The 13,276-nt window shown below is 35.4% G+C and overlaps 1 protein-coding gene across 1 annotated transcript in view; it reads right to left on the bottom strand.

The window, feature by feature from the left end:
* Window positions 1-13,276, bottom strand: part of LOC147556886 (uncharacterized) — a 56,891-nt gene that overhangs the window by 30,898 nt on the left and 12,717 nt on the right. The window contains exons 16-23 of the mRNA XM_086657861.1: window positions 7,612-7,793; window positions 7,218-7,506; window positions 6,370-7,142; window positions 5,645-6,274; window positions 3,464-3,542; window positions 3,147-3,194; window positions 2,990-3,027; window positions 1,766-1,846 (exon numbers count right to left, since the gene is read on the bottom strand). Of these exons, the coding sequence (XP_086513987.1) occupies window positions 1,766-1,846; window positions 2,990-3,027; window positions 3,147-3,194; window positions 3,464-3,542; window positions 5,645-5,701 (303 nt within the window). The 5' untranslated portion in view covers window positions 5,702-6,274; window positions 6,370-7,142; window positions 7,218-7,506; window positions 7,612-7,793. The remainder of the gene's footprint in view (window positions 1-1,765; window positions 1,847-2,989; window positions 3,028-3,146; window positions 3,195-3,463; window positions 3,543-5,644; window positions 6,275-6,369; window positions 7,143-7,217; window positions 7,507-7,611; window positions 7,794-13,276) is intronic.

The following is a 13,276-nucleotide window of genomic DNA, read 5'->3' as shown; positions in this document are numbered from 1 at the left end:
GTCCCAGCAAGTACGAATACCAAACATCGGATAGGTGGAGTTAAAACTGGTTGTTAGAGAGGTAATATCAAATTCCACGACATTTAATCCCAACTCCTAATTTGACACAAAATACGATCCATACACCACATCTAATGTAAGAATCTCTACACGATACAAATATACATCTAATCTTGAAACAAGTACAATAGCATATGCAAACACATACAAGAAACAGACAGATACACAAATAGAAAGTCCAAACTCCAACACTATCTCAAACACAACCACCAACCAGACACAAATAGGAACAAGAACACAAAACACAAACCAAAAGTAAACACCAACACGAACAAAAACAAACACACACCTAGACAAACGCAAGCACCAATATCCAACTATAACTCAAACACAACCACCAATGGAACATAAACAGCATCAGAAACACAATTATAGGCGCACAAACGAACACTTATACAAACACAAACAACAAATATAAACACGAAAACCAAACACAACCACAACCACAAATACCAAACACAACCACATCCACGATCATGAACACATACACAAAAAAAATGCCAAGACAAGCATTAATATAAACTCAAACACTAGCTCTAACACAACCACCTATCAGACACAAATACAAACAAGGACCCAGTAACAAACCAAAAACGAACACTGATACGAATAACGAACACAACTTAACTTGAAAAGGGAAAAACATTGATGATCTCCAAAGAGCAGTCAGCAGTTTCGTTCACCAAATCGAACCTAATCCTAGAAATTGCATTGAGGCTGACTCACTTAACTATATTTGTAAAACACATAACTTTGTTGGTAAATCTGTAAAACAAATTAACTTTGTTGCTAAATGTGTCACCTAGAAGCAATTTCATCAGGCCTTATCCATCTTTCACAAATCTTTGTCGCTCCGCAAATGGATAACCAAGTTCAAGTAAGGATCAGTATACAATAGAAACAACACATTGGGCTTCTTATTAAAATGTTAAAATATCAGAATATTATAATAATTAGAGAAATGGCAAAAAGTACAAGTACATTTAATTAACCAGATCCTAAGTTCCTAATAATGTTAATTGAAAAAGCAGGCATTAAATGTTTGAGGTAGCAATTTGAGATGTAAAGAAGTGACAGATCAAATATCACCTGATACAATTTGAATATGTTCATGCTTGTAGGTTCACTACCTCCCTTGTTCCTATATCAGAGAGCTCAATCTCTTATGGCCAATGTTACCAGGTACGTGTCAATCCATATCACCAAATTCATCAGAACATGTAAATAAATAAATAAAATAACAAGCAAAGGCTTCAGGTGCCGTAACTACACAAAGTAAAAGATGACAGATAGCAGTAATCAAACGAACTTATAATCAAGCCAGCTTGATGAAACGATCCATATGCTAAATAAGCTCCAAACCTTCAACCATGTAAGTCTTTCTATATAGATCTAAGAATCTAAAATTCCTCTGACTTTTTTACGTATCCCAACTTGTTACTTGTGTATGCTCTTATCAATGCAGCCCCTCTTGCGCAAGTTAACATTTTTTCTCGTGTCGTATTGGAAGTATGGTAATGTCATAGATACAACTAGTCAGAACCTAAACAACTGATGCATAAAGCCATAAACATGTAGCATCATATAGACAAAATGAAAAGGTATCCCACTTTAACTGTTTGTTCCTAAACCAACAAGGTGGGCCCCATTAATTATAACAACAGTCGATTCTTATGGAAAGAAATGTTTTAAGATTAACCCATACCATTTTTTGACCGTCCAATAGCCTGATCCGTTTCATCCATTTTCTTCTTCCCACAGCGGTTAAGCTCTTGGTTAGACATTGCTGAAAAAATAAACAAGACAAAAATAAGATGCATTCATGAAGCACAGAGATTCTCTGGGACCAGTCTAGGGTACTCTCTCTCATTTATAGCAACACAACTTAATTAGAAAAAGGATAGAAATTGTCCTCTAAACAGCAACAAGTCAGCAGTAAACTTCATCAAATTAAACCTAATCCTAGAAAGTGCATCAAGTTTGACTCAGTTAACTATAGTTGTGAAAGGCATTAACTTTGTTACCAAAATCTGAGCTCGAGGGTTGCTTCTGTTGCCTAAAAGCAAGTGCATCAGGTCTTATCCATCTTACCCAAATCCTTTTTGCTCCTCAAGAGGATAAACCAAGTTGAAGTAAACATTTGTATAGAATAGAACCAACACAATGGGCTTCTTATAAAAATGTCAAAATCATATAAAATAACATTAATGGCAAAAAGAATAAGAAAATTTATTTGAAAGATCCTAACTTCCTAATAATATTGAATGAGAAAGCAGGCACTAAATGTTTGAGGTTGTTATTCGGTATGTAGAGGCCTGAAAGTAACAAATCAAGACTCACCTAATACGATTTGAATATTTTCCTGAGCTCTAGGTTCACTACTTCCCCCACTCCCATATCAAAGAGCTAACTATCTTAAGGTCAATGTTAGCCGTATACGTGCAGTTACACCAAATTGATCAGAAACTGTAGACCAAAACTAAATAGAAGCAAGGACTGCAGGTTATGCAATAACTACACAAAGTCATGACAGATAGCAGCAATCAAACGTACTTTTCCTGGAGCTAGCTTTATGGAATGATTGAAGCTCACGTGGGTTAACAAGCTTCGAACCTTAAACCATGTATGTCCTTATATATGTATCTAAGAAACTTAGATTCCTCTGGCCTTATTAAGTATCCCAACTTGTACACGCTCTTATCAGTGCAGCCGTTCTTGTGCAATTTCACATTTTCTTCTCTTGTCTCGTATTGGAAATCTTATCATGTCATATATACAACTAGTCAGTACCCAAATAGCATCATATAGATACAAAATGAAGAGGTATCCCAAGGCATACAAGATACAGCAGTGCTGGCAAATTACATCCAGTTGCCACAAGACTTTCCTTTCATGGCCAAGATAACTAGAAGAGTGGAACTTAACTTACGTTTTTCTTATGGTAACATATGAATTCAGCAATTCGATCTAGAACGATACAATCATTTCGGTTAGTTACACAAGTACTGGTAACCAAAAGAAGGGATAACATTTATTTAAACAACTAACCAACAACTGTTTTTTCTTCCAGAGTTCAGGGGAATTACCAGCTTCCTCACCTTCAATTTGGCGATAAAAATCGTTGATCAACCAAACTAAAAAGCAAAAACAATTTTTACAATTTTATGAACTTATTCAGTTGCCAATAGAAAGATATATTTGTGAACAAGCCCGATCTATTTGACAGAGAACAAGTTTATACATCTCCTATTCAACAACTTGTATTCTAGACTAAATGAAAGTTGAAACTAGCCCGCAAGGCATGCCAAAAGTACAGTAAGAGCTAAGACATGAACACAACTTCAAACACCAATCTAATTGGAGAGAATAAAACACGTAAACTAGTGAAGTAGATTAAACATACCTGCGGACACTCTCATTTTCTCTGTAAACTCCTCTAATTGCCTACATTGGTTGTTGGTCTCTGTAGTCTTATCCAGCTTCTAGAAGCAATTTGTGTTAGAAAGCGACAAGTTAAAATTGATCACTTTTTTACTTGTCATGGATTCATGAATCATCGACATATCAGTTCCCTGTAGAGAGAGTGCATTAAGAACTTAAGAGTATGTTTTTGTAATATTTTATCAGTAATGCGAGAATATGATCACATTGGCAGTGTCTAAAGAGATGAAGAAAGAATGTCTTTGTCCTAAAGGATATGTGAACAGTTGATTGCTAAATAACAACAGATATTAAGTAGAGTCTTGTCCATCATAATCTGAAATCTTCATTGAGCAGGAAATTTTTTGTAGATAGTCATGGTTGCTCCATCATACCACTTCACAATGTCCAAGGGATCTCCTAGACGCATTAGCAAAATTCAGCAACTATATGATATACAACTCATGATGCTCAAGATGACTGTTTAAGCAATATAAGAGAATAAACAACAACAACATGGTCTAAATTCGTCTTTTAGGAGCATGAACTTTCAAACCCTATTTCCTTTTAATGAAAAACCTTTCAAAACAAACGTACAAAGAGATGTATTTTTTGAGTAATGTACATCTAATTATGTGAGCATTGTAGACATTACAAAACCATAAAAGCTCCACGCAGTGAAAAAATACCTTCTCAACCAGAGCTGCAAGGAGTCAGATCTGTTAACATGCTTAAATAAAACCAATAGCAATCAAGTGGCTGTCAAAGCTACAAAGACGACCAATAAAAAAAGGATTTTGTTACTTAGTCGATCAATAAAAGTGGATTTCGAAGCTATGCAGTCCAATTTACATGTTTGTGTGCATCAATATGTGAATGAATGCACATATGCGGTAAGAAAATGACAGTGAGAGACTCTCAACAAGAACCAAAAACCAAGTGCTGGAGATAATTAAACACAAACACCTATAATGGTCGTGTGGGCGAGAAAACTAAACACAACCCAAAAATACAATACACAAACAAACTCAAACAAGCTCAAAACACACAAAGAAACTCACTCAAAACTAACACAGACACAAAAAAAAAGCAACGAACATAACAGATAAACCTGAGTTAATGATTCTCAAAACTCTATTATGTCACAAACAGATAAACCTATAGAATTCTATTATATCTAGAACTTTAATTAGTTTACAATAGGTCAAGAATTCAAACTACCACCAATTTGTAAGTTCTGTCCTTTAAGCGTATTTTTTTGCAGCATATATTAATTTTAACATAAAATCAATAAGATGACCATGCTCTGCCACCTACGCTGCCTTGATTTTTCTCCCTAACAATTTGCATTCCTTACACAAGATACGAAGACATCAACATATTTTAAACACCAAGATGTTGAACCCACACAAAAATAAACCAACTTTTTCTCAGTTTCCCAGCAACCACGACAATGAGAACAAGTTTAATTGGGTACATATACTCATCTAAAGATTTAATTGGGCTGACATATCAATATTCGATAAAAACATTTATAGAAATGAAATGAAAGATAAGGAACCTTGATAGCAAGTAAGAAGGGTGGCCTCTGTATTAACTTCCTTCTGCTATCAGATGTTTAAGGAACTAGTAACAACCTATTCTATAACCTACTCACTTGGCCATTCAAGGTAGCTCCAATTAGGGCTACCACTTCAATTGTTTGTTCGACAACCTACATTAATTTTCAGAGTGAGGCACCACTGGTTATAACTTTAACACCAGGTCAGCAAGAATGTTTTAAGTTAACTCACCATTTTTTACAGTTCAATATGTATTCCTGAAAATATAAGCTCATCCATTTTCTTTTCCGACCATCAATAAACTCTAAGCTATCAAGTTAATCTAATTGACCTCCACAAGCAACCAGTCAGCAGTTTCCTTCACCAAATGGATAACCAAGCTCAAGTTTGAATTGGTATACAATAGAACCAACACGATGGGCTTCTTATGAAAATGTTAAAAACATCATAATAATATAAACATTTGAGAAATGGCATAACGAACAAGTTAAATCTAATTAACCAGATCCTAAGTTCCTAATACTATTGAATGAAAACATAGGCATTAAATATTTGAAATTTCTATTTGATATGCAACGGCAGGACAGTAGATAAAATCTCACCTGATGCGATTTGAATATTTTCCTTGACTGTAGGTTGAGTACCTCCCCCTCTCCCATATCAACGAGCTCAACTCTCTTATGCAATGTTAGTCGTACATGTGTCGTATTACCAAATTGATCGGAACATGTAGACCAAAGATAAATAGAAGCAAGGACTTGAGGTTATGCCATAACTACACAAAGTAAAAGATGAAGGCAGTAATCAAAGTAAAAGAACATGTGTCGCTTTACGAAATGACTAAAGGCAGCACATATGGTAACAAGCTTCTTCTCTTGTCTCGTATCTGAAATCCTATCATGCCCTAGATACAACTGGTTAGTACCCAAATAACTAATGCATAAACATGTAGATATAAAATGAAAAGGTATCTCGTATCTGAAATCCTATCATGCCCTAGATACAACTGGTTAGTACCCAAATAACTAATGCATAAACATGTAGATATAAAATGAAAAGGTATCCTATCATGCCCTAGATACAGTAGTGCTACCAAATTACTTTTAGTTGCTACAACACTCTTGAAACGGTGAATACCTTCCAAGTAATTAGGCAGAAAAGTGCCCAATCCAATCCATCAGCCTTCTCATATGAATGTCATCGATGGAGAACAGATTCATTCACCAAAAACACTGTCAATAGAAAATACCCTTTTAAATGAAAAATTCATCAACAACTCTCTCATAACAAATTAGGTTTTGAAGGCGTTAGGGCCTGAAAGAGAAACCTGATTCTTGCTGGCCTAGGTCGTGGACTCTTCTTTCATCGATCGGTTGACGATCTTTATCAAGATTCAAGAATACTAACTGAAATTCGCACTTCAAGAAGCACACTTACATGAGTTCTTGATTACCCACCCTCTTAAAAGAAAAACATCAATAACTCTCTCTCTCTCTCTCTCAAAACAAATTAAGTTTTGAAGGCGTTAGGGCATGAAAGACCAACCTGATTCTTAGAGTCTGATCGGTTGACGATCTTTATCAAGATTCAAGAATGCGGACTAAATTTCGCACTTCAAAAAGCACAAATGCCTTAGGGCTTGGTCTTTCTGCAACCAAGCCCTAAGGCATACAAGAATACCATAATTTAAGCTTTCTGCAGTTTCCCCTACAACCAAGAATACATGAACAAACTCACTCAAACTAACATAAGCACAAAAAAAGGCAGACAAAAATAACACTTCACAAAACAAGGTAACATACGGTTGTGGGGATGCCAGACTGCCCGAGTTAATGATTTCAGATGTCAGAACTATATAACCTTTAAGGGTCTACTGTTTAATTAGTCACCCATAAGTCGAGAATAACTACCATCACTCTGTAACTCTATACGTTCTGTTCATATAGCGTATCTTTTTTGCTGCTAGAGTACCTAACCTGCCTTGATTTCTCTCCCTAACAATCTGCATTCATTACACAAGACACAAGACATCATACTTCTAACTGAAAATTAAAAAACAACCACGGACAACAGCATAATTTAAGCTTTCTGCAGTTTCCCCTGCAACCAAGACAGATTAGTTATCAATGTCATGCACGAACACTAAAAATCTGAAACGTAAGGTGAGGAACCAACCTTACTAGCAAGAAAGAAGATGTCCACTGTATATACTTCAATCTCGTATCAGATGTATAAGGAACTAGTAACAACTTGGCATTTAACCTACTCACATGGCCCTTCAGGTCGCTCCAGTTTGAGCCCTCACTTCAACTGTTTGTTCAACAACCTACATTAATTCTCAAGGTGAGGCCCCACTGGGTATAACAGATGTCAATTGTTACATAAATAAATGTTTTTAAGTTAGCCTGATTTGTGTCAACCATTTTCTTCTTTCCACCATCAATAAGCTCTTGACTACAAATTGCTGAAAAGATAAGCAAGAGCTAAATAAGAATTACCCTTCAAGCACCAATCTTCTCTGGTAGCCAATCTAGGGCATTCTCTCTTATTTATAGCGAAGGCAACTTACCTAGAAAAGGGAAAGAAATTGAAATTGTCCTCCAAAGAGCAACCAGTCAGCAGTTTCGTTCGTCAAATCAAACCAAATCCTAGAAATTGCATCAAGTATGACTCACTAACTTAAGTTGTAAAACACATTAACTTTGTCGCAAAATGTGTGCTTGAGAGTTGCTTGAGGGTTGCTTGTGTTGCCTAGAAGCAATTCTTCAGGTCGTATCGATCTTTCATAAACCTTTTTTGCTCCTAGGAAGGATAACCAAGTACAAGTAGGCATCGATATTCAATAGATTCAACACAATGGGCTTCTTATGAAGATGTTAAAAATATCAAAATAATATAAAAATCACAAAATTGGCAAAAAGAACAAGTAAATTTATTTTACCACATCCTAAGTTCCTAATAATATATTAATATTGAATGACAAAACAGGCATTAAATGTTTGAGGTTAAAATTTCACACATAAAGGCATGAAAGTGACAGATCAAATCCCACCTGATGCTTTGAATATTTTCCTGGGTTGTTGGACCCTTGGTCCTATATCAAAGACATCAACTCTCTTATCGTCAATGTTAGCCGTATATGTGCAGTATCACGAAATTGATCAGAACCTGCACAAAAAACAAATAGAAGCAAGGACTTCAGGTTACGCCATAACAACAGAAAGTGAAAGATGACAGATACTAGCTTGATGAGATGATTAAAACCAAATAGTAAACAAACTCTAAAACTTAAACCATGTAAATCCTTGTATATAGATCTAAGAAATTCCTCTGGCCTTTTTAAGTATCCCCATTTATATACAGTCTTATCAATGCAACTATTCTTGTGCTACTTAACATTTTTGTCTCTTGTCTTGGATTAGAAATCTTATCATGTCAGAGATACAAGTAGTCAGTACCAAAATAATTGATTTATAAACATGTGGTATCATATAATTGTAAAATGAAAATGAATCTCAGAGCATACAAGCTAGAGTTGTGAAAGATAACTAGAAGAGTGGAACTAACTTGTGTTTTTCTTAGGGTTACTTACATAATAACTAGTAACGAAACAAAGGTACATATATTAAAACAAGTTAAACAACTAACAAGTGACTTCTTTTTCCTCCGATTTCAAAGAAAAAGAGGTACCATGCAATTAAAAATATGCAGAAATTCCCTATGGCAGTCAAGACTATGAACCAACACACAAATATCAAAAATCAAGTATAATTGAACCAACATGACAGCATCAATTTCAAAAAGTTTGGGAAGAAGACCAGTAAAAAGTAACATATCCACTAACCTCCCCCCATTTGTATAGTTTTCCCTTTTAATATTAATTCAAAGTTTCAAAAAAAAAAAGACCAGTAAAAAGTAGGATTTTAATTGAGTGAAGCAGCACAATAGCATCAGCTTTATCCTGCAAAAAACAGAGTAGTGATAAATAAAAGTTAATGAGAAGAGAAAGATAGAGAGAAGAATTTTAGTAGTAAAACTAGAACCAACTAAAAGAACTTAAAAAACCCTATCAGTAAATCCAGCATTCATGATCAAAAAAATAGAGGACAGAGAACGAGAGAGAACAACTAAGAGTTACTTACTTCAAACGGGACGAAGAGGGATCAGTGGACTAAGGAAGTAGATCATCAACTTGGAATTGTAACTCCTCTGTTGAAAGAAAAACAGAAACCCTAATCTTTAATTTCTGGATCAAAATCTTTGATCAACCAAAATAATAAGCAAAATTATTGCTATGTTTATAAAGTTGTTCAGTTGCCAAATGAAAGAGATATTTTGAACAAGCTCGGACTATTTGACAAGATTATACATCACTTGCTAAACTTCTATTGTAGACTAGATGAGAGCTGACACTAGCCTGAAAGGCATGCCGGAAGTAGTAAGAGCTAAGATGTGAACAAAACTTCAAACAAAAGTAATTGAAGCGGATAAAATGCAGAGACATGAGCAGTATATTAAACATACCCCGTTATCAGATGGCCACTGTATTAACTTACGTCTTTTATCAGATGTTTAAGGAACTAGTAACGAACTCGCACTTAACCTACTCACTTGACCCTTCAAGGCCGTTCCAGTTTGGTCTCCCACTTCAAATATTTCTCCCACAACCTACATTAATTTTCAAGGTGAGCCTCCAGTCGTTATATCAACTCTTAGGCAAAGAAATGTTTTAAGTTACTCACACAACTTATCATTGGTCAATAACCTGATCCACCCCATCCATTTTTTTTCTTCCCACCATCAATAAGCTCTTCAAGAGACATTGCTGAAAAAATAAAATATATTCCGTGAGAGCCAGGCTAGGGTACTCTCTCATGTTTATAGTGAACACAACTTAACCTGAAAAGGGAAAAACATTGGTGACCTCCAAAGAGGAGCCTGTCAGCAGTTTCCTTCACCAAATCAAACCTAATCCTAGAAATTGCATTGAGGCTGATTCACTTAACTAGATTTGTAAAAAACATAACTTTGTTGGTAAATCTGTAAAACACATTAAATTGTTGCTAAATGTGTCACCTAAAAGCAATTTCATCAGGCCTTATCCTTCTTTCACAAATCTTTGTTGCTCCGCAAATGGATAACCAAGTTCAAGTAAGGATCAGTATACAATAGAAACAACACATATTCTTATGAAAATGTTAAATAATATCAGAATAATATAAAAATTAGAGAAATGGCAAAAAGAACAAGCTTGGGGGAGCATATGTAGACTGAGCTACAAGTTCGAGCTCAAGCTTAGTAAGTGTGATGCTGTTTGGATGGGCTCATGAAGCATTCCTCAAGAACAAAGCTTGTGTCTGTTGGGCTTGGGTGGCATAAGGGAGGACACTACCTATAACTAATAGGGCTAGGATCGTTATAGGTGTAGGTTTAAAATCTCGTATTAGTGTCTCGCTATAAAGTAGTCTAACATGTTTAGCAGTTCCAATAGCATTTCAGTTAAATCTGTGTGCCTGCTTCATCATAAGCAATATCAATTCCGTTAGATCTGTAGAGAACATTAGATGGTTTATTAGAAACTGAAATACTACAGAAGTTCGCTCGATTCTTTTAACACGAATACCTCTGATCTGGTCCATCCTAATAACATATCAGGGTCCATCCACTCAATCGCAAGACTGCCCGGAAACCTGCAATCTAACTAGGAGAGCTGCTTAAAGTTTAAGAAGAAACTTTTAATATTTTAAACAAATAGGAGACTAGAAGGAAAATAAGGAAAACCAAACTACAGTACCTGTATATTCCTCGTATTTGTGGCAGCATTAATCTGTAAGCACAGCCATGTAGACAAGTCTTTCGAGCATAAAAGAAAAGCCAGAAGAAACGAAAATTATCTTGGAACTTGATTTTGTACCAGCAAACCTAATAGGTAACCCAGCACAACAGCCATCTCCATTAGGCAAACTACACCACTAAGAAATGGGATCTCCTCCAATAAGGTAACCCACAACAGTCCCAGCATCTTGAAGTTCCAAAATTTATCATCTTCTCTTGTGTGAAGTTCTCCTCAACAACTAAGAAGAAGAATCACCTTCCTTCCTTTTTGCGCGCTTGGTACCAGCAAGTACGAGTACCAAGCATCGGATAGGTGGAGTTGAAAATGGTTGTTAGAGAGGTAACATCAAAATCCACGCCATTTATTTCCAACTCCTAATTTGACACAAAATACGATCCATACACCACATCTAATGTAAAAATCTCTACAAGATACAGATATACATCCTATCTTGAACAAGTACAATAGCATATGCAAATACATACAACAAATACACAGATACAGAAATAGAAAGTCCAAACTCGAACACTATCTCAAACACAACCACCAATCAGACACAAATACGAACAAGAACGCTAAAACAAACCAAAATGGAACACCAATACGAACACAGACAAACACACAAGTAGACAAACGCAAGCACCAAAATCCAACTATAACTCAAACACAACCACAAATTGAACATAAACAGCATCAGGAACACAATTACAAGCGCACAAATGAACACTTATACAAACACAACCAACAAACAAAAACACGAATACAAAATTCACAACCACGACCACAAACACCAAACACAACCACATCCACGACCACAAACACCAAACACAACCACGTCCACGACCACAAACGCATACAAAAACAAATACCAAGACAAGCATTAATACAAACACAAATACAAACCCAAAAACGAACAGTTAAACGAACACAAACCCAAGCACCAAACTCCAAGTCTAACTCTAACACAAGCAATAATCAGATACAAACATGAACATGATCACAAATACAAACGCACAAACAAACACTTATAAGAACACAACAAATATAAACACAAACAAAACACAAGCACAAAAACAAAACACCACATTCACAAACAAAAAAATAAACCCAAAAACACACAAATAAACTCATTTAGGCTAACACAAACGGAAGAAGAGGATTGAAAAAAAAAAGTTCTATTTGACACTTACATTTGAGTTAAGAGAATCTAAGTTGCTCATATTTGAGAATATGTTCTCATAAAACTTGGTATCCTTCTAGTTGTACGTTGTACTTTAACTCTACTTTCCCCCTAACCACCATACAACCCATCAGACATTTTTTTCTTGCACAACATTTCTCTTTTTTTCCAGCATGCTTTCTGCAATTATTGGTTAAAAAAATAAATATGTGGTAGTAGGATCAATCTCACGAGTTTCTTTATGTCCAGTTCATCTAGATGGAAAGATGCTTATGGGCATCTATAAAATGCCTTTACGTTCCCATTCTCAAATTCTAAACCTGTTATAAATAATAATGCTCCTCAAGATATTTGTAGTTAAAAAGACAAAAAACTATTCAAACATGAACAATACTAGATAAACTTAGCTGCATAGTTAACAAAAAAGAAAGAAATTAGCAAAGTAAATGGGAAGTTTCGAAAGGTCGAAGATCAACCAGATTTTTTTGTTCAGCAACTGAAGAAAATTAAGAGCATGGCCAGCGATAGCCTGCATTCAAGTCCAAAACAACAAAGATGAGAGAGGAGAAATAAGTTATGAGATCGGAGAATCAAGTGTTATTACATAACCTAACAAGGAGATGATCAACAACGGACATGATAACAACACATTTTAAAGAATACTTGATGTCGGAGGCTCACTTCGATCTGTAGACGAGAAAAAGGGAAATGTAAAAGAGAAATTGAGTTACTAACACTCGAATAATGAATCTGGAGATAGAATTAGTGATTGTGATCATCACTTACCACGGAAGAATTAGATTGTGATCCCATTTGCAGTAAATGCTGAAGTAATTTATCCAATCAAGTAAGGCTATAGCCAAAACAGCACTGCTTTAGAATTTCTCAGCTGCTTTCTGGTAATGATATGATAATATATTAGTTCTAGTTCTGCTTGTTTACACAAATTGGAATACATGATATATGAAGGCTTCGGCTAGAGACTTCGTTGAACAAAACCGAAAGAGCTATATTTCTCTTCAACCACTATTAAAATAAGAAGCTCTAAAAGGAACGAGATGGGACAACACGAAACAACCTTTTCAGCAATAGCGCCAGAAGGCTAGAAAAAGACGTCTCTCGTTGTGAGGTTGAGAAATCTTACAAGTGTCACAATAGACAAATGAAACAACTTTATCAATCTGAATATCAGCTAGAAATCTGCACTGAATCTCCTAC

This window comes from Eschscholzia californica, unplaced genomic scaffold (assembly GCF_041429995.1).
Source record: "Eschscholzia californica isolate CP2 unplaced genomic scaffold, dmEscCali1.0.p SCAF_2, whole genome shotgun sequence".
Taxonomy (NCBI): Eukaryota; Viridiplantae; Streptophyta; class Magnoliopsida; order Ranunculales; family Papaveraceae; genus Eschscholzia; species Eschscholzia californica.
This window is presented reverse-complemented; position numbering and strand designations above follow the sequence as displayed.